Source organism: Microcebus murinus, chromosome 7 (genome assembly GCF_040939455.1).
Source record: "Microcebus murinus isolate Inina chromosome 7, M.murinus_Inina_mat1.0, whole genome shotgun sequence".
NCBI classification, from domain to species: Eukaryota; Metazoa; Chordata; class Mammalia; order Primates; family Cheirogaleidae; genus Microcebus; species Microcebus murinus.
This window is the reverse complement of record NC_134110.1, coordinates 62484786-62509300: the sequence shown is the minus strand read 5'-3', so window position 1 is coordinate 62509300 and position 24515 is coordinate 62484786. Positions and strand designations below refer to the sequence as shown.

The following is a 24515-nucleotide window of genomic DNA, read 5'->3' as shown; positions in this document are numbered from 1 at the left end:
CCACACCATTCTGAGTTCCTCTTATGTTTCCACTCTGGCAGCATTTCCAACTTTCCTATTCCTGGGTGGTGGTTCTGTTTTGTAAGTTTGTAAATGTCTACATATTAAGTATCACCAGTTAGACTGTGAGTTCTTTGAAAATCAGGGACTTATTTCTTTAGTTTTTCCTGTCATAGTTCTCCTAGGATACTGTAAATCACAGTGTTTATTGTCCCGGTTCCTCATGGATTTGGGAGCCAGGCTACTATAGCTGCACAGAAAATTTCAGATTGGAGAGAATAGGGTGGAGGATGATGAGAGGAAAGCGGGAGTATCTACTTAGTGATCTGCAAATAATAGGATGCACCTTTTTCTCCCTCCTCACCCCCACCAAAGCCCCAAATTCCTAACCCTTATGCTTTTATTAGCACTAATGCAATCTGAGCAGCATGCTTCCTATGCACACCAGGAGCCACCATGCACAAACATCTTCCTTCCTATGGATGCCTTTGCTATTCATTTTAATCAGATTTAACTTGTATAAAATGATATTAAGAGGATGGGTAAATGAATTTGAGGAACCACACAGTGTCATTGTCCACGGGACCCTAGTTCTTCTGGACATGGTCATAACTTTTACGGCACCAAGTACAATATTCAGGGGGTGTTCAATAAGTGTATTGACTGACTCATAAGGGAATATGGATATGGACAATTTGGAAAAGTAAAACAAAAGTGAAACATTTATGCTGACACTGAATGTTTTGGGGTTTTTTTGAGCAGCAGAGTTATACTCTGAACTGTGTTGGTCTTAAACTAATATGAGAACAGATTGCACATAAGTTATGTGAGATGTGGATGGAAGAAAATTGAATTGGAGTTAGATCAACATGGCCCAGGGGTCAAGGAATCCTTTGAAAGTTTCTTGCCAACAATTCATAGAGAGTAACCAACATGAACTTAACTTACTTTTTAAAAACAAGTAGTTTATGTGAGTGAATACGAAAGATTTGATAACATACAGACTGTAGGATTTGGACTACTAGCTTTAAAATTCTTATGGAAAGACATTTAACTTACATGATCTTGGGAAATGAAAGTTACTGATCTTCTTTTATTGCTTATTTCCTATAGCTCTGCAAGTGAATCTGGTTCTCAAAGCACTTGTGATCCACTTGTAACTCCAACAGCCCTTGCTGCCTGCACCAGAGTCGACTCCTGCTTTACTCCATGGTTTGTGCCTTCTCTTTGCATTTCCTTCCAGTTTGCTCACCTGGAGTTCCACCTTTGTCATCACCTTGATCAACTAGGCACAGGTACTCTTTCTTTTAGCATCAAATTAACATCCACTTATCACTAACTTTTTTCTTTAGTGTACTCAAGACAAAATTCATAAATTTTTACTCACATAATTTATTTTCAGGAAGTATAAAGTGAACACTGGCAAAATTATTCTGAAGTTGATTTGGTACAATAGGTGTGCTCCTTACTTTTGAACCAGCTTATGGACCTGTTATATAAGTTACCACTGGTATTGAGCTGACATGTTTCTGCGTACTTCCTAATGAGAATTTTCAAGGAAGTAACAGAAATTGTAGGTTTTAGTATTATTCCAATCATGACATTTTTGAAAGAAGGATATCTGTTTTTGTTCTATATTCTGAGCCATTACACTGGTAGCAAATAGTTTCCAAAAGTACTTGATATTGCCTGATTTCAAAAGCATGAATACCTTCTACCAAAGATGGGCACATTCTCTAGTTAATTTAAAGGAGTCTTATTTTTACAAGTTCAGAAGGAAGAAGTTTAAATTTTACCACACACCAAAAGTAACCTTTTATAAATTTGCTAATGTTACTTGAATAATTATTTCTAAAGCATTATATTCTGTAGCAAACCTTTTCTAGTTAATATATGTGGATTCAGGTATTAGGTTTTCAACCTACATGTAATGGAAAAGGGGGAAAATCAGATTAAAACTAAACATAGCTGCTGTTAAGCATCTTGCCTTTTCAGCAAAAATGTAGTTTAATCTGCTTTTTCTAACTCTCTTTGAGTCATGTTTTTGTTTTTGAGATTTGGTTAGTAGATACAGAACAGTTTTAAAAAACTCTCCGTCGATAGTTACCTCCTCTTCCTTTTATTTGTTGTCTGCTATGATCAGTTTTTCCTCTATGAAAGTGAAAGTAACTGTTGGACAATATATACTTAAGAGACCTGATTGAACAGTTTTGTTTGCAAATATCAGATGATAATTCAAAGATTATAATGTCTTCAAGAGAATGTTTGAATTTATTAAACACCAAATATTAAATTCAGTAATCTTTTTGTGAATAATTTAAATGTCATCTCACTCTTTATTTTCATAAAGTATTGGCTTATCTTAATTGCTATTTTTCTTGTTTGTTTCCTTGACAGCTCCACCACAGTACCTACAGCCATTCATTTCTGATAAAAATGTGCCATCTGAACTAGAATACATGATTGTGTCCTTCAGAGAACCACACATGTATCTTCGACAGTGGAATAATGGTTCTGTCTGTCAGGAGATCCAGTTCTCAGCTCAAGCAGACTGTAAACTTCTAGAGTGCAGAAATGTTACTATGCAAAGCGTGGTGAAACCCTTCAGTGTCTCTGGACAGATTGCAGTTTCCAGTGATGCCATAGAAAACCTGCTTGACTGCACCATGATAGTTGACTCTATATTTGTAAACTTTGGACAGCATGTAGTTCATTCTCTAAACACTGCAATACAAGCTTGGCAACAGGTATGCACATTCCACAACAGTTTATAGTTCGGCCACATAGGATCTTTTATTAGGTACTGTATGTTATCACTTCTAATATTAAGTTAAATTCAAACAAAAATGTGAAAGAATGAGGAATTTGATGGACACCATAATATTTGAACCTTCTCTGTTTTGGCAAAATGATGCATGTTCTTTTTGAAAATCTTTGGAATATATGGGTTCTCTACACATGCATCGGAGATCATGCCCACATTTTTGTGACTAATGTACCACATCTGTGTGGAAAGTAACATATTCCCAGAAATTTTTTCCAAGTATTGTGGCTTTAGTTTGCCAAACCTTCAACTTAGCTATGTATCAAATTGTCTAAGTGTCCATTGCAGAAATGAAAAACCTGTGTGAGCCTTTCTGATAATAAGCATTCCATCTTTTCGCACAAAAAATGCAATGAGATGAAATATGTGAACACAATATAGTCTTAATCTTTTCCTCTACTATCATTCTGTCTTTTTGATTCACTTAAAAGCACTAGATAATAGGTTTTTAGATTAGAGACTCTTGATTACTTTAATAATTTTTTACTTGTATCTCTTATCAAAAATTAGCAATATCAAAAAGGGAGAAGTATAAATCTATGATAAATGGCATATTTAAAATGGGAAACCTATCCATACCTACTAACATGAAAGTAATTTCACAGAATGTTTGAATGCTACTACATTTACCCATTTAAGAACAAATTTCTTCTGTTTCTATTACTAATTTTCAGTGTCGTATTTCCTGTATTTCTATCAAGTTTGAGTTGCTATTTAAGCTGAGACATTTCCCCACATTTTGTATATGTTACGTATATTTGTGTGAAACTAGCTCCCCAAGAGAAATGGTCCTTTATACCTCACTGACCTTTTTGGGGGACAGGGGCAGTTAAGGGGGGAGGGGCTTTAGTTCTCTAACTTAAGAATTTTTATGGGAATAAACTGTTTTCTTTATATGCATGAAGACCTATACAAGACTAAGGGATTAATTACCTAACATGGCACTACAATAGCAAAGGGAAAGAAGATAACACATCTGTTTTATATTTTAAAAATCTTTTTTAAGGGCATTCCATGGTTTTCTTGTTGCAAAGGACATGCGTAAAATAAGAGCTAGTGTGATCTAAATCTTTGCAGCTGGTTCAAATAGCCGTGTGAATAAAACCTCCATGGCTCCAATTTCTGGTTTTTTGTCATATTTTGAACAATGCATTTAATAAAAAACAAACCTAGAAAATATAAGAGTCATTGATAGAGCATTTAAACTCAGGATTTTTTTTGTCTTGGTATCAGAGACATCATAAGACTCATGTACAGCAACTACTGCAAAATGGCCTTCAGAAATATCAGTTTCCTCCTAGGGTAAAAATATTCTCTTAGACACAGCTATACATATAAATAAAATGTGGTGCATAAATATTTAAATGTTTTAAACCACATCAGAGTGTGAATGACTGACTGGCTAACACAGTGCCTTGAAGGAATATTCTGAGTTTTTTTAAAAGATGGAATTGTATATTTGATTAAGTAGAGCCATATGTCACATAGCATATTGCTGACAGGTACATTCTATGAATAGTTGATTCTGATTTATACAGGGATTTGGCAATGTTAACATGAGCCACAAGAGGATATACTTCTGTAATTGTTGCTGTAATTTTCTTGTTTCCTCCCATGTCAAGGGTACTTGCCACCAAGTTTTAATGTGGTAGGCACCTAACCTTGTGCATTCTAAAGTAAATACAAAAGTGTACTACTTTGAAATTATGGGACATTTGACATTGAAATGGGTTTATAGAGGTTTATTAAGTTCTTTGTTTCTAAGATATTCCGAATGTGGTTTCTCCCCTTTAGAAGAGGAAGTTTAGTTTCCCAAACTTGGATTTTATTGTGTGTATAATGCTCACATACAGTATAATTATTACCAGTGAAAAATTTGAATTTACTAAGCAGGCTAAGTGATTTGAGTTCTCCACATACTTTTTATTGGATTCGTATCAGAGACAAGTCATTTTTTTCCAGTGTGGATGGACCAGCCAGTTGAAGCACGAAACAGTTTGGCCTTCCACCTTTGGGTCATGAGTTCAAGATTAACAGAAGCCTTCATCAATGTTTTATTTCTCTGGCTGTAGATTTTTTTTTCTCTTTTATAAATGATGGCTGTTTTGTGAAAACAGATTAAGGGCACAAAATGCCACTCGCAGTTTGCTTTATATTTCTATGTCACTTTTCCAAATTTGGACAAAATAGCATTTAAAGGGGGAGTTGTGTTTTTTTTTAATTAAGGTTATACTCATGTATAACCTTTTCTTACACCAAAATGGTATCTGTATTTAATTACAAATGCCTATATGACACTCCAAGAAACTTAAATGTGAAGCCATCTTCTAATTACAAACCCAAGTGAGCATTCTGCACCTCAACATATATGATGTCACATAAAATGTGTCTGAGCTTTTTATGCTATATCAGGACTTAAAGCATTCCGAGAAGTGCTTGAACTTATTACAGTTATAATGAACTCCACAGATGAAGGAGCAGTAGAGAAACAGTTCCCAAAGGACTTTGCGTATTCTTTAGAAAAATGTAAACAACCCCCTTGTGTTCTTTAATTTACATTTTTTCCTAAAACCCTCATAATTTATTAAAGGTCAGTTTTTAGATATGAGGAAAGCAATATGATTTTTTTTTCTACTTAAGCCCCATCTGGTAACTTAACCTCTGTGTTACCAGCAGATTGATCCCAATTCATTATGAAAACTAAGTTTTAATCTCAGGATGTGTAACTAAGTGGAAGATTGGAATCATATCCCTTTCTTCATGTCTGTAGTCTTAGACTGAAAGGAGAGAAAAGTGTTTACAAGGAAAGTAGTTTGTGTTGATTATATAATGCTAAATGGAAAAATCTCATCAAAACTAATTACACACTATGATTCCAGTTTGATTAAAGGTTTGTAGATACATATATAAGATAGGATTGGATAGGATAGACTAGAGTAGTAACAGGCAGGACATCCAGAAGAGAAAAATTGCTTGAAAAATAAAATGCACCAAAATGTTAATAGTGATTATCACTGAGTATAAAATTAGAGATTTTTTTAAATCCATACTTTCTGTATTTTCTAACTTTTGTACAGTGAGCATATATTACAATTATAATTTTAGAAACGAAATCTTCCCAGCTTTTGTTTGTTTTCTAAGTGCTTATTGAGTACTTAACGTAGCAGGCATTATGCTGGATACTGGCAATAAAAATGTAAATAATACAGACCTGGTTGCTGCCTTTATGTAGCATAGAGTCTAATGTTGGAAACAATACCGAATCCATAATGATACAAATGAACAAGTGCTCTGAAGGTGAAAACATAGAGTGTTGTGTGAGCATAAAATGGGGGAACCTAACTTGATCTGGGGAGGATCTCTGAAGGATACTCTGAAGTGACCTTAAAAATGGCAGCTGAAAGCTTAATGGAAACACGTCAGTCAAGCAAGAGGAAAATCCAAGCAGAGGGTAGGCACTGAGGCAGGAAGTAGTTCTACATGTTGAATGAATTGAGAGGAGGCCAGTATAGTGTTGGAGGAGCTGAAGACGGCTAAGTGGAGCTTGTTGAGCTGGAGTGTCGTGAGCAAATGTCATCAGCAAATGGGGTGTAGCTCGAGGTGCAGCTGGAGCTGTGGGCAGGGGCCAGGTAAGGCAGGGACATCTACAACCCAGCAGCAGGCAAGTTTTGAAATCATGGCTAATGATTAAAAGCCACAGCAGAGGGTAAACAACAGGTAACTGTTGGTTATAAATGCTTTGGTTTCACTTAACCAGAAACTCTTGGTGATTAGTGAGGCCGTCAAGCAAGATTCAGTTCAGTGAGAATAGACAGATGATAGAGGGTTTAGAAGTCCTCAAGGGCCTCTGAAAGAATGAAGTATGCCAGGGCCCTTTCACCACCTACAGCATAAAACACTGTGTCCACCTACTCCCGGAGCATTCAGGATGACTAGGAGTGGATTCTGAGTCCCAAGAAGAGTCTATAGCCTGATAAAGTTCTAGGTCTGATTTTGGTCCAGGCTTGATTCCAGGTACTTTCATCCATAGATTCTGTCTCCATGCCTCCTAATCTCTTGAAGCACTATGTTTCTGAGTGGTATCCCTATTTACTCTCCCTTCCCTCAGTAAAGTGGCAAGTGATGGAGTGTGGCATTTTGACATTATTTAGATCCATAGCCAGGTAATAGAAGCCAACTGGAGAAGCATCAGTTACATGTTATTACCCATCATCTGCAAATTGATTAGCTAATTGTGATTTTTCTTATATTCTCAAGATATTTATTTTGCTATTCTTTTAGTTTACCAGAAATGTTTATTGTTTTTAAGCCATAACCTAACCAGAGTGATAAAAGAGTAAGCATAGAAATATTTTATCACTTTGCCAGCATTTTGTTGTAACAGCAATCAGTAAAGGCACCATTAAGTTGAAAAAGGACATATCAACACAGGAACATATTACTGATTTGCTGAGCCTTAGCTGATTAATGAAGGATATTAGTTGGTTGATGGCTATTAGCTGAAATAGATACTGAAAACTGTTTTTCAACTAACATTATTTCTCTTGAAAACTTGGCTTTCTCTGAGTTTGGAGTTGATCTGTTTTGTATGTTCAGCCTCTTAACAATAGAAGGAAAGTTATGGTTTTATTTACATCTCTCCCTGAGCAGATTTACACACACACACACACACACACACACACACACACACACACACACTCCCTCCCTTCTACTCTCCCTCCATCCCTCCCTCCCTCCCCCTTAAGGGATCTGGGGATGTTTTACCTAAATGATCCTTACTTTCTGTAGGGTACACACTGTGGCTTTGGTAATTGGTCTTGATTGTTGAGTTTAGAAGGCCGGGAACATGGTAATTCTAGCCTCCAGTACTCTGTTCAAAAACGTGCACTACCCCATATAGCACTCTTTGTAGCATGTTAATTCACTTTAAGAAATGTTAAAAAGTTTGAGGGATCTCACTGTTCTTTTGCTCTTCTGTTTGTATGATTTATTTTGTAGGAGTATAAATCAAAACACATTCTTGGAACATTTAAGATCTCTTTAAGGTATTTTGTGTGTGTGTGCTTATCCTGGAAGTATAGAATACTTTGTATACCAGAGCTAATGACAACAGATCTTTTAGGGTTTCTGTGTTGTAACAATGGCCACCGGGCAGACAGCTGCCAAACATCTTGCAATTAATCTGATACACGTTGGCTTTCCTATTCTTTTTCTTTCAGAACAAATGCCCTGAGGTAGAAGAGTTGGTCTTCAGCCATTTTGTGATCTGTAATGACACACAGGAGACACTGCGGTTTGGCCAGGTGGATACTGATGAAAATATTCTGCTGGCGAGTCTCCACAGTCACCAGTACAGCTGGCGCTCTCACAAATCCCCACAGGTATTTGGGAAACAGCCTGACAAGCACAGCAATTGTTAAGGCTGGGGATTCATTTTATTCTGCATTTGTGTGCCTGCATCCAGTTGTTTCCCTTTTTAAGTCTCCCAAGGAACCACACAGTGGTAACTACAGCTGACTGAAACCAGGAGGTGTTTAGAGAGAAGCACAATGCACCCAGGCTTCTCTTGGAATGGAGCATTTTCCTGGTTAGCATGGCTGCTGTTGGGGCAGCAGGGTGTGCTGATTAAGAGGTTGACTCCAGAGCCATGTTTGGATCCTGCCTCTGTGTAACCTTGCTTTACTTAATAGTCTTCAGTTTTCTCAGAAGTAAAATGGGGATAAAAATAGTACTTATTTCATGGGATTGTGAGGACTAAATGAATTAAACATACAAGGCACTAGACTGCTGCCTGATGTACTATAATCATTATGTGTTGGGTATTATTATTCATTTATCCCGGTTTTTTCTGTATACATACTCTGTACCAGGCACACGCTAGGCACTAGGTATTCAAAGACAGGTAAGTAATGGTTCTTACCCTCCAAAGACAGCCCACAATCTGTGACATAATGAAGACAATGACAAACTATGCCCAAGGGAGCACTGAAAAAAGACATACCAAAGGATGTCTGTTTTCTAAATAGTATAATTCTATTTTCCTGTCACTTTAGATGGGAATAATTAGAGAGATGTGCCCTGGAGGGATAATATGAGCATGAATTAAATACAAAGATGTGGTCTTAAATGAGTAAAAGAAATCCTAGGAACTCTCAAGAATAATGTATTTCTAAAACTCTGGGTAATAAAGAAACTACTGTCTGCTTGTGATTAAAAGAAAGTCATTAGATTATTGAACAAGTTTTCCCATCTGGTCTATAGACCAGCTTCAGAATATGTTATACCTCCAGGCTCCATCTGAGGATAGGTAGATACTGATATCTTACTTGTTTTTCATCAGATTGCCACACTACTGGTATAAAATTTGGAAAAGTAGATACAGTGTAGTATTTCTTATTTAAATATATTTATTTAGTTCATATTGATCTGACAGAACATTAAAACTACATAAATCTTGGGAATGATGATGAAAGGCATTAGAAAAAAAACTACATAAATCTTTTTTTCATGAAAGTGCTTCCAAAAATTTCTCACATGATGTGATATTGCTCTCATATTTTTAGGGTGAATCACACACCTTTATTTTCTAATTATCCTATTGAGAAATTTTAGAGTTTTTAAGTTGTTTGCCCCTTATAATATACTTAAAGGACATTTTGTTTGTTTCATAATTAAGTTTCTTTTTTAAACTTTTTTCTTATGGATTGCCAAACTGAGAACATAGAGATGTATTGACAAAACAAAAAGAAACACCTATAATCCCAACCACCCAGAGATAATATGTGTTAACACTTATTGTATAGCCTTTTAGATCTTCTACAAGTTTCCATGGTAATTGCATTCCCAGCAATGAACTATTAGTGGCAGGAAAGAAGCCTCTGAGAAGCTGAAGTGATGTGTAATTGTACACTATACCTGTAGCCACTTTCCCCCTATGCACACCACAAGCTGCAGGCCTTAGCCAGTAGAAAGCAAAGCAGAGGAAGCCAAACTCTCCTCACAGTCATTTGAAGATGCATAGCTAGCATAGCCCTCAGTGACCTTCAAGATTCTCTAGACACTGGAGCCAGGGTGGAAAGGGTGATCCTAACAACGGATGGCTCGGGAGTGTGAGGGACAACAATCTTGTTATGGACAGTTTCTAGGTGGGGAGGAGATGACCAGGAAAGAAGAATGGACAAGCAGTGACACCAATACACCTTTCATGTTTATACTCTTTGGCACTATTTCAAGGCCTTTTTGTATTTATTTTTATATTTATTACTAGTTTGTATTTATTACACAGCATCCTTTGTGTAATTTGTTCTGCATATTTTATAGCTACAGAGACAAGTGCAGATGTTAATTAGGTAGCAATAGAGTTGGCACTGAATCCTTTATCTTTTGATTCTCAATATAGTGTTATTTCCACAACTTTGTCTCACTCCCCTAGGTTTTGGCAGCATGATTCCTCTGTTAGAATAGCCAAGCTGTCAGGTTTTAAGAAAAGAGCTGAGAAATCACTGGTATAGTAAGTCACATCTAAAGCTAGACTAACATGGGATTCTTAGTTCAAGTACAAACCCTTGCAAAGTCTTGACTGTATCATCAAAAATAATAAGAACTTTGTTTTTTCTTTTAAATTTATAACTGTATCTTTTGGGTGCAGATTTTAAGATGAGCTGCAATCATTACAATCTTCTTGAGGCTAAAACCTAGATGAAATTTGTAAAAACCAGTGTGTCTTTACTACATCTCTCTATGCTGAAGTAAGTGTGTTTTAGGACCCTCTGAAGCCAGAGGCCTTAATGGGCCCAAAGGGTCTTTGTGGAATTCCTTACATTCACAATTGCAAATTCTTCTCTGTTCTAATGAGAGGTTACATCTGAGGATCAGAAAAACTAGCCACTTAGTTTCAAACTGCACCTGGACCTAGTCATAGAAGTACAAGTGAGCAAAATGTTCCTTTTCCCAGACTCCCAAGTCATATCCTGCATTGCCCAGCAAGCTTGGTTTTAGGAACATTTGTGTCTGCATGTTTATGCTACCTTGGGTGTTAGTCAATTCATGGTCTCAGGGAGGATTTCTAAAGTTCATGGAACTTAACTCCACTAAACAATGTAGCTTACATTGCAGAGATCAAGAAAGTGGCAATGACACCTGGAAAGATTTCAAAGAGGTCAAGATATCTTAGAACCACACAGGAGGTTGCTAACAACAGTAAGTCCCAATAGGATGGGAAGAAACATGGGATATAACCCATTCTAGAAATTCAAAACTGAGAAACCTTTTAGAATTGAAAGTCATAAACTCTCCTTATAGTGTCTAACACATGCTCTGGGGCAAAATCACTTAACATGCTGGATATCCCGCAATAATTTCTTGCCTAAACAAACAAAGGAAGAACAAAACTATTTCCTGGGGAATAATTGAGCATATTCAGCTGCACAGAATCATAGATGCCACCACAAAGGGCCCTTTAAATAACCCAATTCAGTAGACTTTAGATCAGGCTAGATGAGAACAATAACCATCAAGGGATTGGCTCTCAAAAGGAGTGCTTCACATTATGCTAAGTTGAATTTAAGGACTAGAAGTGTGGGTTTGTGAACTCTTTCTCCAGAATATATGCAGTATGTGAAGCTCACAGTCAAGGGAAGCTTTGTTTAATTTAGTCAAACCAAACATAGTGACATCTCCACCATTTAGTAGGATTTGTATATAGGCTTTTCAAGTTAACTTTCTTTTCTGGTTAACAGTTAACACTGTTGGGATTGCAATACCTCTTCCCTTTATGTAAGAATTTACACTACTTTTAGCCTCAAACATGTACAACTTATGGATTATGCTGGTTTTTTTCTCAGAATTATAGAATTCCAATTACCAATGACATTTTTAGTAATCAAACCATCAAGCAGGTGGAAATGGTCTCGGTCTCTAGACAGAGCTATAGAAAATAAAAAAATATTCTTTTCAAAATGAATATAAAAGAAGTTTCATAAGCTTATGAAAATGGCAGATATTTAAAAATTCAAAATGTAACAAGGTAAGAATTAATTTTGATGAGCAGCAGAGCACCTTGGAAATACTCACTAAACAAACACAGTGACAAAAGTATAAATCCCATATTACTTTAAGACAGATGTTGGCAAACTTATTTTGCAAAGAGCCAGATAGTAAATATTTTATGCTTTCAGGATCTTACAGTCTCTGTCACAGCTACTCAACTCTGTGTAAAGCAGCCATAGGTGATACAGAAATGAATGAGTGTGGCTGTGTTCCAATAAAACTGTATATGGGCAAAAAAAAATTAAATTTCATATAATTTTCACACTTCATGAAATGTTCTTTTGATATTTTTCAACCATTTAAATGTAAAAACCATTCTTAGCTCACAGGCTATCAAAAAATAGGCGGTGTGCCAAATTTGGCCTATGAGCCCAAGTTTGCCAACCCTTGCTTTAAGGTCTCTGTTGATAAAATTCAATAGACTAAAGGTTTGGTTTAAAATTATTTTCACTCTGACCTAAATCGTATTCCTATCACTTGAAAGCTTGGTATAAAGTTTCAGAAATTGAGAAATGACAGATAATAGTTTAACTCTAACTCATATATAATCAACCTATACTTACCAAAGTAACAGTAAAATATTTTATTATACTTATTCTAGGCCAGTGTATAACAGAAATATCTCCAGTTCTCTTTTTGTATGTAAAAATATTTTTAAATGAGATCCGATCATTTTTCCATTCGTCTAAAAGGGAAAGCAAAAGGTTTTGAGTATCTACTTATAGTAATTCCAGTCTGTTGTCAATTTCATTAACAAGATTGGTAATTCTTACTTAGTTACCACTCTTTCCAAATCCATTTATATAATGCATATGTGCATATATATCTAAAGAAAGCACATTCCTTGTTGCCACAGTCACAATAAAAAACTTAAAAAGCAGACTTGGAGGACAAGGAAATATTCTCTGTTGGCAAAACTGGTAAATTTTTCAGTATTATCCCATGCATGCATGCATATTAAAGTTTGTTTAGAAGGGCAAATTAATAGACATCCTTACACAGTGCAGTTGCAATGGAATTGGTATTTTCTTTCTAGAAGCAATTGGGTAAGAAACTTCAAAGCTATTAAAATGATCATAGATTTGACCTAGTAAATCTACTGGTAATCTGCCCTCAGAAAAGAATACAAATTAAAACAAAGATTTATACACAAAAGTGTTTATCACAACACAAAATATTTAAAATGCCAAAATGGTAGGATAATCTATGTACCCAGAGAGGTCAAAGTTAGATTTCCAGAGAAGCTGGGTTTGAAAGATGACTAAAGCTTGGCCCAGTGGACAATAGTGGAGGGAGTACACCAGGCAGAACCAGAAAGATATATATTAAGTACAAACAGGAATCAGGTCATGGTCATAGGAATTCAGGTTTTGTTCAGTATAACTCAAACATAAAAATTACATGCCATGCTGAAGAGATGTGTGCTGGTACACTGGCTCTGAAGGTGGTAATGATGGAGAAGCCCTGATTTGTAGGGTCAGCCAATCTTCATGGTGTAAATGCTTCACCAGAACTGATTTCAAGCTACCGATCATTTTCAAAATTTCTGAATATTTAACGATTGCTTTTTATAAGCAAGTATGAGCCAGTTCTAGCACACTACTACTTGGAAGAGTTATATTCTGAGTAGCCTGGCAATCCATTTCAAGAAGGTATACCTATATGTGATGGGCAGCTTGTGGCTACTGAAGGGTTTTAAGTAGAGGAATGCCAGAGTCACAGTTGAATTTTGAAAAGATTCTTTCAGTATAGTTGAGAAGATAGTCTAGGGAATATTGAGAACACAAGCAGAGAGTAATATGGGCACTATTGCATAGTCTAGGAGTGAGAGAAATGACAGTAACTAAGCTAAGACAAAGTAGAGGGCATAAATTGGTGTAAATGTCTAAGAAATTGATATTTCTGTGAATAACAGCTATAAATTCTGAATAGAGCTTACAAAAAAAAAAAAAACTACCTGAAGGCTCTGGAGATTAAACAAAGGCAGGCAGATTTTGGAGGGGAGTCAAAACCTCGAGCAAGTAATCTACAGAGTGATTTTCCCATTTTTTGTGGCTTTGCCTTGAGGGGTACTGCAGTCATGGCAGTACAGGGGTAGCCTGTCATCTTTCTGGCCCAGGAAAATCCCAGGCAACCAGAGATGCTAGAGAGTGAGGAGAAAACCCTGGAAAGGGAAGAGCCATAAAATGGGAACATAATATGTTTAAATTTTGCCCAACTGTTCAGCTGACTGCAGAACCACACACATGCATGGACAAGCTGAATGTGCAGCTTGTACTATCCAGGTGTGAGAATGTTCAGTTTGGGAGTTTGGGTCTAAACAAATTAATTATTTGTTAAATAAAAACACCAGTACTCTTTGGAGCAGCCGTGGGACAATCCAGTCTCAACAGCATGACATTTACAATGTCCATAATTTAACCCAAAATCCCTTGACAGATAATCTGAGTCAGGAAAAAAGTTAATCAGTTTCAAGGGAAAGACACTTAAAAGATGCCATGCCGATCCAGAGGACCCAGATGTTGGCATTATCAGACATATACTCTAAAGCAGCCAACGATTTTGGCGCCAGGGACTGGTTTCATGGAAGACAATTTTTCCATGGACCAGGGCAGTGGTGGGGGTAGTTTCAGGATGATTCAAGCACATTTATTGTGCAGTCAAACCTCTCTGCTGATGATAATCTGCATTTGCAGCTGCTCCCCAGCACTAGCATCACTATCTCAGCTCCACCTCAGATCATCAGGCATTAGATTCTCATAAGTAGTGTGCAAGCTAGATTCCTTGCATGCACAGTTTACAGTAGGGTTCATACTCCTATGAGAATTCAATGCTGCTGCTGATCTGGCAGGAGGGAGAGCTCAGGCAGTGATGTTGAGGAATGGGGAGCAGCTGTAAATACATATGAAGCTTTGCTGGTTTACCTGCCACTCACCTCCTGCTGTGCAGCCTGGGTCCTAACAGACCACAGACCAGTATAAGTAGTGGCTTGGGGACCACAGCTCTAAAGTATCTGTGTCAAAGCTGAAGTGATTTTGCAGATGTAATTAATGTCCTAAATTAGCTGATTTTTGGTTAAACAAAAGAGAGATAATCCTAGATGAACCTAGCCCTAATTTAATCTGATAAAATCCCTAAAAGAGGGATCAGACCCTTTTGTGAGGAGAGAGAGACACATACGCTCTTGTTGGCCTTGAAGATGCAACCTGTTATGTTGTGGCTGCCTGTGAAGTGGGCTGTGAGGCAGGGAGCTCTGGGAAGCCTCCAGAACCTGAAGGTGGCTGCCAGCACCAGGCTATAAGAAGTTAAGGCCTTCATCATAAAGCCACAGGAAATAAATTCACAATGTAAGCAAAATTGAGTCGATTCTTCCCAAGTCAAGCCTCCAGATAAGAATGCAGCCAGCTGAAACCTCATTTGCAGTCTTGTTAGACTCCAAACAAAGGACCCAGCTAAGGAATGCATGAACTTTGACCAACTGACACTGTGAGAGAGTAAATGTGGGTTGTTTTAAGCTGTTAAATTTGTGGTAATTCATTATGCAGCAATAGAAATATAATACCTCATAACAGGAGAAAAAATAAAATCAGTAAACTTAAACATAGATCAGTAGAAATCATCCAATCTGAAGAAGAAAGAGAAAAAACATTAAAAGTAAATAGACCCTTGGGGACCTCTGGGACAATTTCAAAAGGTCTAATATAGGAGTATTTACAATTCTAGGATGAGAGAAGAGAGAAAAATGGACTAAAAAAATGAAGAAATAATCCCAGAAAAGTTTCCAAATTTTGTGAAAGGTAGAAACTTAAAGACTCAAGAAACTCTGAAAACTCCAAACAGGATAAAAACAAAGAAATTCATACCCAGGCACATTATTATGAAAAACTGAAAAACAAAGATAGAACATCTTGAAAGCAGCCAGAGGAAAACAACATATTACCAATAGGGAAACAATGATTCAAATTATTATGGGCTTTTCTTTGGATACATTGGAGGCTAGAAGACAGTGGAACATCTTTAAAGTGTGAGAGAAGGTTTACATTGGTTGAGGTCTGTTTAGAAAATATGTGGGAGGTTAAAATCACCAATCAGGATTTGATTATTGATCATGGAAGGGATGGATCTCATTTGACTCTGAGTTTTCAAACTTAGGTGACATTTTGGTGGCCAAGACAGGAAACTGAAGAGAAGGACAATAATTTAGAAGCAGAGAATTGGCCAGGGTGTGAGAGCACACCAGAGTAATCCTAAAATCCACTTTGGACACATTGAGTTTTAGATTGCTTTGGAAGGCAGGTAGGATAGTATATTAGAAAAAGCACAAGGGTTTCATTCCTAAGTTTTGGTAGTTGTGTGTAAGATTGGACAATTTCTTAATTTCTTGGAGCTTCAATTTCCTCTTCTGCAAAATTAAGAGATTATTATGAATATTCCATGAAAAACATTTATAAAGTGCCTAGAAAAGAAACCAGCTCTCTATAACCAAAGGTTCCTTTTTCTCCCTTTTCCTTTTCTAATAAGACATGCAGGTGGACATGAAGAATAAGTAAATTGGATGTAAGAGCCTGGAGTTCAAAAGGATATTCTGGCCTGGAGATATAAATTTGGCATGTTATCAGTACCTAGCTAGCAGTAGGAATAAGTAAGAACACTCAAGGAAAGCGTGCTAAGAGGGCTGTGTAAGTTATCTATTGCTGCAGAACACCGTACAGTGGTGGTACAGACATAGAATAAGATACTCCCATTCATAGAAAGGAGAAAACAAGAGGCACATAGGAGTAGCTGGCCCATAGAAATTCTGAAATCCAATCAGATGAATGTTGGAAGTTTCTTAATTAATACTCAGTACTACTACTACTTGGGAATAATTCACCACGGCTCATAGCTTTGGGTTCTTGGCTCCAGTCTCTAAGTTATCCATCCTTTTCCATGAAAAGTAGCCTTTTTGACACCGTATAGTTTTATCAGCCTGCCTTCTGCTAGTAAAATTTTGAAGGTTCAAAGGCCTCTTTTCATTTTGTACTGCCTTTGTCCCTGTCAGTCTAAGTTGGCAATGTTTCTACCAATAAAATTCTTTAAGCAACTTTGTGAGTCTTTTATTAATCTTATTGAGCTTAACTACTATATCCAACAAAATCACACCCATGTATCTCTTTTAGATAATCCCTTCTCTACTGCAGGATTCTGCTGACACTGCTGAGGTACCTCAGGCTTAAGTGTCTTAGAATCCCTTTTGTTTGAATAGTTCTCTGAGGCACCAATTTAGATCTTTCTAAGTTCTTAACAAAGGATTTTACAGGCATACCCTTTGATTCATCTTTAGATCTGGCTTTCCTGGCCATGTCTTGGATTTGATCTTTGCCTGGAAGCCATTTCTTGATTTTAGCATCATTTGCCATCTGATAAAGCTAGGAACTTTCAAAACTAGCAAGTCCTGGTTTTTTATCTAACAGCCTTTCCTTAGGCTTATATCTCCCCTCAAGGATTTTAATAAAAGCAACAGATAGAAGCCAGGAGGCACTTCAACATTGCCTGGAAATCTCCTTAGCTAGCTCATGTAGTTTATTAGGCACATTTTCTACTTTCCATGTTACTGCAGGTGGTAGTGTTGCAAAACTTTCTGCCACCACATAGCAAGGATCCCCTTTCCACCCGTTTCCAATAACATTTTTCTCATTCTTCACTGGCAGCCTCCTCTGAGGCCATCAGATTTCTATTAATAATCCTTTGAAGTACCTTAGATATTCACTCTCCTCAAGTCCTTCCAATTTTTACTCACTCCCCAGCTCCAAAGCTCCTCCCACATTTTAGGCTTTTATTACAGTAGCATCCTATTTACAGATACCAAAATCCATATTAATCACCTATTTGCTACATAACAAACTTGTGTAGCTAAAACAACAAACATTTACCCTCAGAGTCTGTTAGGTATTTGGGGAATGGTTTAACTGGGCAATTCTAGCTCAGAATTTCTGATAAGGTTGTAGTCAAGACATCAGCTGGACCTGCAGTCATCTGAAGGCTTGATTGCACTGAAGGGTTCATTTGCAAAATAGCTCACTCACCTGGCTCTTGGCCTCCTGGCCTCATTAGAAGGACTTCTCCGTAGAATTGCTTGAGCAGTCTCATGACATGCTAGCTGCCGCCCTCCAGATCAAGTGATCCAGCACAGAACAAGGCAGAAGCCACGGTGTCTTTTATGAGCTAGTCTCGGAAGTCATTCATTGTCATATTTTTAATATCCTAGTGGCTACACAGGTCAGCCCTATTCAATGTGTGGAGGACTACACAAAGCACAGATAACAAGGACCAGGGATCATTGGGGCTATCTTGGAGGTGAGCTTGCTTAAGTCTTCATACCAATAGCAGTGTTTGAGGGTTGGGCTGAGGAATGGGATCTATTGAGGGGAAATGATAGTATAAGGAAACCCAGATGTCACAGGAAAACCAGAACGTAATGTTTTAAAAGCTAAGAAAGGATAATATCTAGAGGATCAGTGTTGTCAAATATCTATCCTAAGGATAATGAGTGAAGCAAGAACCAAAAAGAGACCATTGTATTTGGCAATGGGGACAACATTAATAGCTCTGGCTATTATTTCTCTACTAAAGCACTTTTAGTAGAGAAATAGGGACAGAAGGCAGATTACAGTGGGTTGAGAAATAAATGGGAAATGAGGAAGTGGTGAGTATGAACATAAAGGTTTTTAAAATCTTAATTAGGTGTTAGCTACAGAAAGTTTGCAGGGTCAAGGGATGGTTTTAAATGGAAGAGATTTAGGTATGTTGATATGGGAGAAGAAGGAAATAGCAGACAGATTGATGATACAGAAGAGAGAAAGAATGATTAATGACATAAAGGCTTCAGAAGGGGAGAAAAGGAAAGAATTCAGATCACAGGGAAGGATTGACCTTGGATGGGAAGAGGTTTTTACCAGATATTTATTGCTGTTTAATAAACCATCCCAAAACTTAATGGCTTAAAAACCATTTATGAGCTCATGAATCTATTGGTCAGAAATCTAGGTGCACTCTTTTGCAAAGTTTTCTGCTGGTCTCACCTGGACTCACTCAGGAGGTTGACATCAGCTGGGAGGTCAGCTGGGGCTAGGTGGTCTAGGATGGCCTCACCTGCATATTCGGTAGTAGGCTCTTGACTAGGTGTTTTGGTTTCCATCCCTGTCATTTGACTAGCAGGCTACCCGCACTTTTTCACATGGCAACAGTATCACAGGAGAATAAGAACAGAGACTACAAGGCTTCTTTGAAGCTTGGCTTGGAACTCAGGCAGCATCAGTCTGCCACATTCTATTGGGCAGTGCAAGTCACAAGATTAGACCAGATCCAAGGATAAGGAACTAGATCTTGATGAGAGTTGCTGTGGAGAGTTTGCGGCCGTTTACAATTTACCACAAGATCCTTCTGCTACTCTGAGATAGGAGGGAGAGAATCAGAATGTGTGTGACTATAGATGAGGTTGTAGTGGATGTTTGCTGAGAATGAAAGGAAAAACAAGGATTACCAGGCTTTAAATTTGTGGTCCCCAACCCATGGGTCATGGTCATGGTACCAGTACCAGTCTGTAGCCTGTTAGGAACCAGGATGCACAGCAGGAGGTGAGGGGCAGCAAGCAAGCAAAGCTTCATCTGTATTTACAGCCCCTCCTCATTGCTTGCATCCCTGCCGTAGCTCCGCCTCCTGTCAGATCAGCAGCAGCATTAGATTCTCCTAGGAGCGTGATCCTTACTGTAAACTGTGCATGCATGGGATCTAGGTTCTGCACTCCATATGAGAATCTAATGCCCGATGATCTGAGGTGGTGATGCTAGCTCTAGGGAGCACCTCAAATACAGATTATCATTAGCAGAGAGATTTGACTGCACAGAGACCATAATAAATTAATTGCTTGTAGACTCATATCAAAACCCTTTCAGTGAGTGGCAAGTAACAATGTAATAATAATGGAAATAAACTGCACAATAAATGTAATGCTCTTGAATCATCCTGAAACCATTTCCCCCACCCCACCCTAATTGGTGGAAAAATTGTATTCCAGGAAACCGGTCCTTGGTGCCAAAAAAGCTGGGGACCACTGCTTCAAGTGTTGTTTCCACAATATCTAATCCTATATCTTGCTTATAATAGACATTCAGTAAATATTCACAGAATAAATAAATGTTGGGATTTCTCATAACTTTACTGACATTTCTCAAGAACAGATTTAAAATCTTAATTATTTTAGCAATGTTAAAATTGGAAACACTATTCTTTACATCATGTTGGATGCTTTTGTGTATACTCTACATACAGCATGTATGCCTCAGTATGCTGTCCGTGCAATTGGACTCTTAATTAAGAGTAGCTCCTGGTCCCTGACCCCCACCCTTTTCTCCTCCCTATGGCCTCTAATGAAAACTCATAAAATAGGAAGTGCTACAGGAGGGGATTAACAATATACTTCATATGAAACAAACTTTCAGGCTCACATGCATACCCAACTCTTCGCACTTTTGTTTAACCTTTTGTGTTTATTCTATGAAAATTCTTTTTGTTTATCATAAATTAAAAGTATATAGTATAGGCTCACACCTGTAATCCTAACACTTTGGGAGGTCAAGGCAGGAGGATCACTTGAGGCCAGGAGGTCAAGACCAGCCTGAGCATGAGCAAGACCCTGTCTCTACAAAAAAATAGAAAAATTAGCCAAGCATGGTGGCACATGCTTGTAGTCCCAACTACTCAGGAAGCTGAGGCAGGAGGATCGCTTGAGCCCAGGAATATGAGGTTGCAGTGAGTTATGATGATGTCTCTACACTCTATATCCCAGATAACAGAGTGAGACCCTGTCTCCAAAAAAAAAAAAGTGTATAGTGGTATAGTGTAGACCAGGCATGGCAGCTCACACATACCTATAATCGCAGCACTTTGGAAGGCTGAGGCAGGATTGCTTGAGGCTAGGAGCTCAGGGCCACAGTAACCTATGAAAGTGTCACTGCACTATAGCCTGGGCAGCAGAGCAAAATTCTGTCTTAAAAAAAAAAGAAAAAGTAATATCACTAAATACTGTGTATTTAAAATAGACTTCATTACAAGTTAAATTTTCCACATATTGTCTCTTTCTCTAATCGTGGAAATAGTTTCCCAGAAATCTACAATATCACCCTTATTGTTGTGTAGGGCACAGCTGTGTGCAACTAGCAGTTCCATTTGGGGAGGAAGGATTTTATGTCTTTGGTCCCCAGTGGCAGTAACAAGCTTCTTTTTATTGTTGCTGACATTAAGATAGCTAAAATCAACAGTGAGGTAAACACTTCTTGGGACCATCTGGCAAGAATTTTAATCCAAAATATTCTGTAAACACTGACTCCATTTGAGTACCCAGGAACTACTGTCCAGTTGCCATGAACTGCATTTTTATTTCAGTTTTAAGCACTAATTGAAACAACAAAAAAGTAGTCTGTAGACTTAGTCCCTTCACTTTTCTCTCTTAAAATATTTTTAGTTTCATTGGAGATTCCAGGAAACTTACATTCTCTGAGGGAGCTTACAGTGCCTTTTGAAGTCACCAGTAGAAGTAAATGGGGCCCTAGCAGTTTGGGTCATTAAGTATTTAATGGACAGAGCATAGTCAGAATGTCTTCATTTTCTGTTGGGATATACATTTATTCTACTTAAATCAGAGGCATAAGTTTGAGATTGAGTTTTTATTTTCTTGTATATTTCAAAGCTTCTTTGTAAATGTAGTTTACAATATGATCTATTTGAAGACTTTTAAAGCCTTTCATAAGAAATGGCAGAGATAGGGTTCTTTATCGAGTCCCAGGGCTGATCTCTGGAGTTTCCTACAAGCATGACTAGAGGTTACTTCAGCTTCGAAGTGCTCAGAGGAATGACTGCTGCTAATGGTCTCTCTGTCCTTCCCTGGCAATAAATTTTAGATATTGAAATATAGCTTTGGAGGAAAGTATACTGAAGATTCCTTAAGCTTTTTACAAGACACTCAAAGCCTTTTCACAAGCCAGTGCTCTGCAAATGTGAATTCTTGATGTCTAAACATAAAGGTCCTTTACTGAACTAATTTTAAATGTGAATTTTAATACAGAGTACTTGGAGAAAGGGAATGCAGCTGGACCATTAAAGCATGGTATTTTGCCATTTTTAAGTAATGGGAAATACTGATTGAGAATGTTATAAAGATTTCAGCTTACATAATGTAGTTGTCTTTAATCATAACCAATTACCATGAGTGTGTGTAACAAAAGTATTAACTCTAAGACAATGGCATATCTATTATATTGTGGCACTTATTATTTCCGTGGTTTTTAATTACTTCCAGAATATTGAAGAACTGATTATTTAAAGGTCAGAATAATGCCCAAGACATAGCCAAGCCCAGTGAGTGTCAGATGCATGGAATGTTGGATGACTTCATAGTTATGAAATTATTTCATTTCTCATGATAATTCCTGACTTGCCAAGTTAGTGAATTTTAAGAACTCTGAGAGCAGATTTTAAGATAAATGTGAAATAATCCATACTTTTGGAGTCAGGGACTTCCCTTCAGGCATTAGTTCATACTTGACTTGCTTGACTTACACTTGGGGATAAAATAAGTTAGGACAAGGTCTTAGATACCACATTCCCTTACTGGGAAAGAAAACCAACTTGCACAACTTTGGCTGGCTCATATTTCTTGTTATACAGGCACTAAGAAGCAGCGGTTGCCATGAAATACTTTATTTAACCTTTACAAAAATGTTTTCTTAGTATGGCAGGGCAGTTTAGTTAAATGAAAGTAAATAAATATAAAAATTTTGGATTTCTTTTATATTTATTTGTTGACATCTTTTTTCTAATTAAAAATTAGAAATAACAATTATAATTGTTTAAATTGCTATGATGACCAAAAATAAATTAAAGATCACATAAAATTACTTGATCTTTTCTCAGGACACATGTTGGCATGTCTTTTACATTAAACTAAATTTTGCTGAATGGTGAATGTTACATTTCAGAACAATTTAAAAGAAAGTTTTTATTCAAACTTTAGGTAGGTTTCTCTATATATTGTTTGTATTTAGCCAAAATTGATTTTCAAACCAACAAACAAAAACTGACAATTTGCCTCACAAGCTCAGAATGTTTATCTAAAATCTGAACGACTATCAGATAGCCTTTACAGTGTCTTCCCTTGTTGGCTTCCATTTCTCAGCTCACCTAAATTATTATTACTTCTGTCCAGCATACTCTTAACTCTTTCACTAAAGAATTGGGTCCAATCAAGTACATGATGACCATAGACTATCATTCTTTCAAGAGAGTGTGTCTACACAACACTGAAATCTCCTGGAAGGGCCAGGCATGATGGATCACATCTGTAATCTCAGCACTTTGGGAGGCTGAAGCAGGAGGATAGCTTGAGACCAGGAGTTCAAGACCAGCCTCTGCAACATAGACCCCATCTCTACCAGAAATTGAAAAAAATCAACCAGACATGGTAGCATGTTCCTGTAGTCCTAGCTACTCGGGAGACTAAGGCAGGAGGATCACTTCACCCCAGGAGTTTGAGATTACAGTGAGCTATGTTCATACCACTGCACTCCAGCCAGGGTGACAGAGCAAGACCCCATCTCAATAATAATAATATAATAAATAAAATTTCCTGGCTGTTCATATGATTCAACTAAGCAATCAGAGAAAGTTTCTTATTTATTTTACTTATTTATTTAAAAAGAAAATGTGAATTATTTCGTATTTTATAGATGGACTATCCTCTTCTGTATACACACATACATATCAAAGTTCTTTGAATTTTCACTTTTCAACCCTTTATGGTGGTATAAAGAGTAAAGTCTCAAAGATTGTCACATAATTCTGTGCCATTACTATTCACCCTGCTCTTCTTTTTTAAAAGATATATTTCTCTGTTATTGAACAGAGACTACATGTCTGAGCAATACAAAACCATAAATAAACTCTTTAGAGTTCTGTTCATAGTTATTTGTGAAAAATAATAAGATTCTATGGCTTGATTATAGATATGCTGAAACATTGATTAAGCTATAATCTTTGCTAAGAATCTGTAACATTTGATATCCTAACTTACCCCTGGAAATTCAAATGACTATTATAAAGTATCTGATGAAAGATCCATGCACAGTTTAAGACTATGAAGAATATAAATATAATATATGAATAACATTATTTCAAACAGCCAAACAACTTTCTCATCAGTTACTTGGTTTTGTTGTCTTTTGTGCATCAATCCTTGGTGTTTTTTGATGATTGATACTCCCAGGGGAAATAACAGTTACTGACCTAAGAGTTCACTGCCTCTTTATCTTTCCTTTCTATACCTCCCTCCCTGGTTGTCACAGGACAAGTTAGGCTTTCACCTGCTTTTGTTTATCAGACATGACAATACTGTCATGTTTTATTCTATTTCAACATGTCTTTTTTCATGCTTTTTCTTGTGTGTAAAATATGTCCTCTAGTCAAACTTTTAACTTCCCCAAGCAGAACACCTCTGGAGTCCCATAACATTTTTTTTCTTCCTCTCTAAAAAAAAATTTTTCAGTAGAAATATTCTTATTGAATATCCATTTCTCCCACAATATTATAAGCATTTTCAGCCCAAGTAAAG

At 37.1% G+C, this 24515-nt stretch overlaps 1 protein-coding gene across 4 annotated transcripts in view; it reads left to right on the top strand.

Annotated features, from left to right (window-relative positions):
* VPS13B (vacuolar protein sorting 13 homolog B) overlaps positions 1–24515 on the top strand; it is a 761111-nt gene that overhangs the window by 660426 nt on the left and 76170 nt on the right. For all 4 annotated transcript variants that reach the window (XM_012762009.3, XM_012762013.2, XM_012762010.3 and 1 more), the window contains 3 exons: positions 1114–1295; positions 2398–2747; positions 8044–8205. In XM_012762009.3, coding sequence (XP_012617463.2) covers positions 1114–1295; positions 2398–2747; positions 8044–8205 — 694 coding nt within the window. The remainder of the gene's footprint in view (positions 1–1113; positions 1296–2397; positions 2748–8043; positions 8206–24515) is intronic.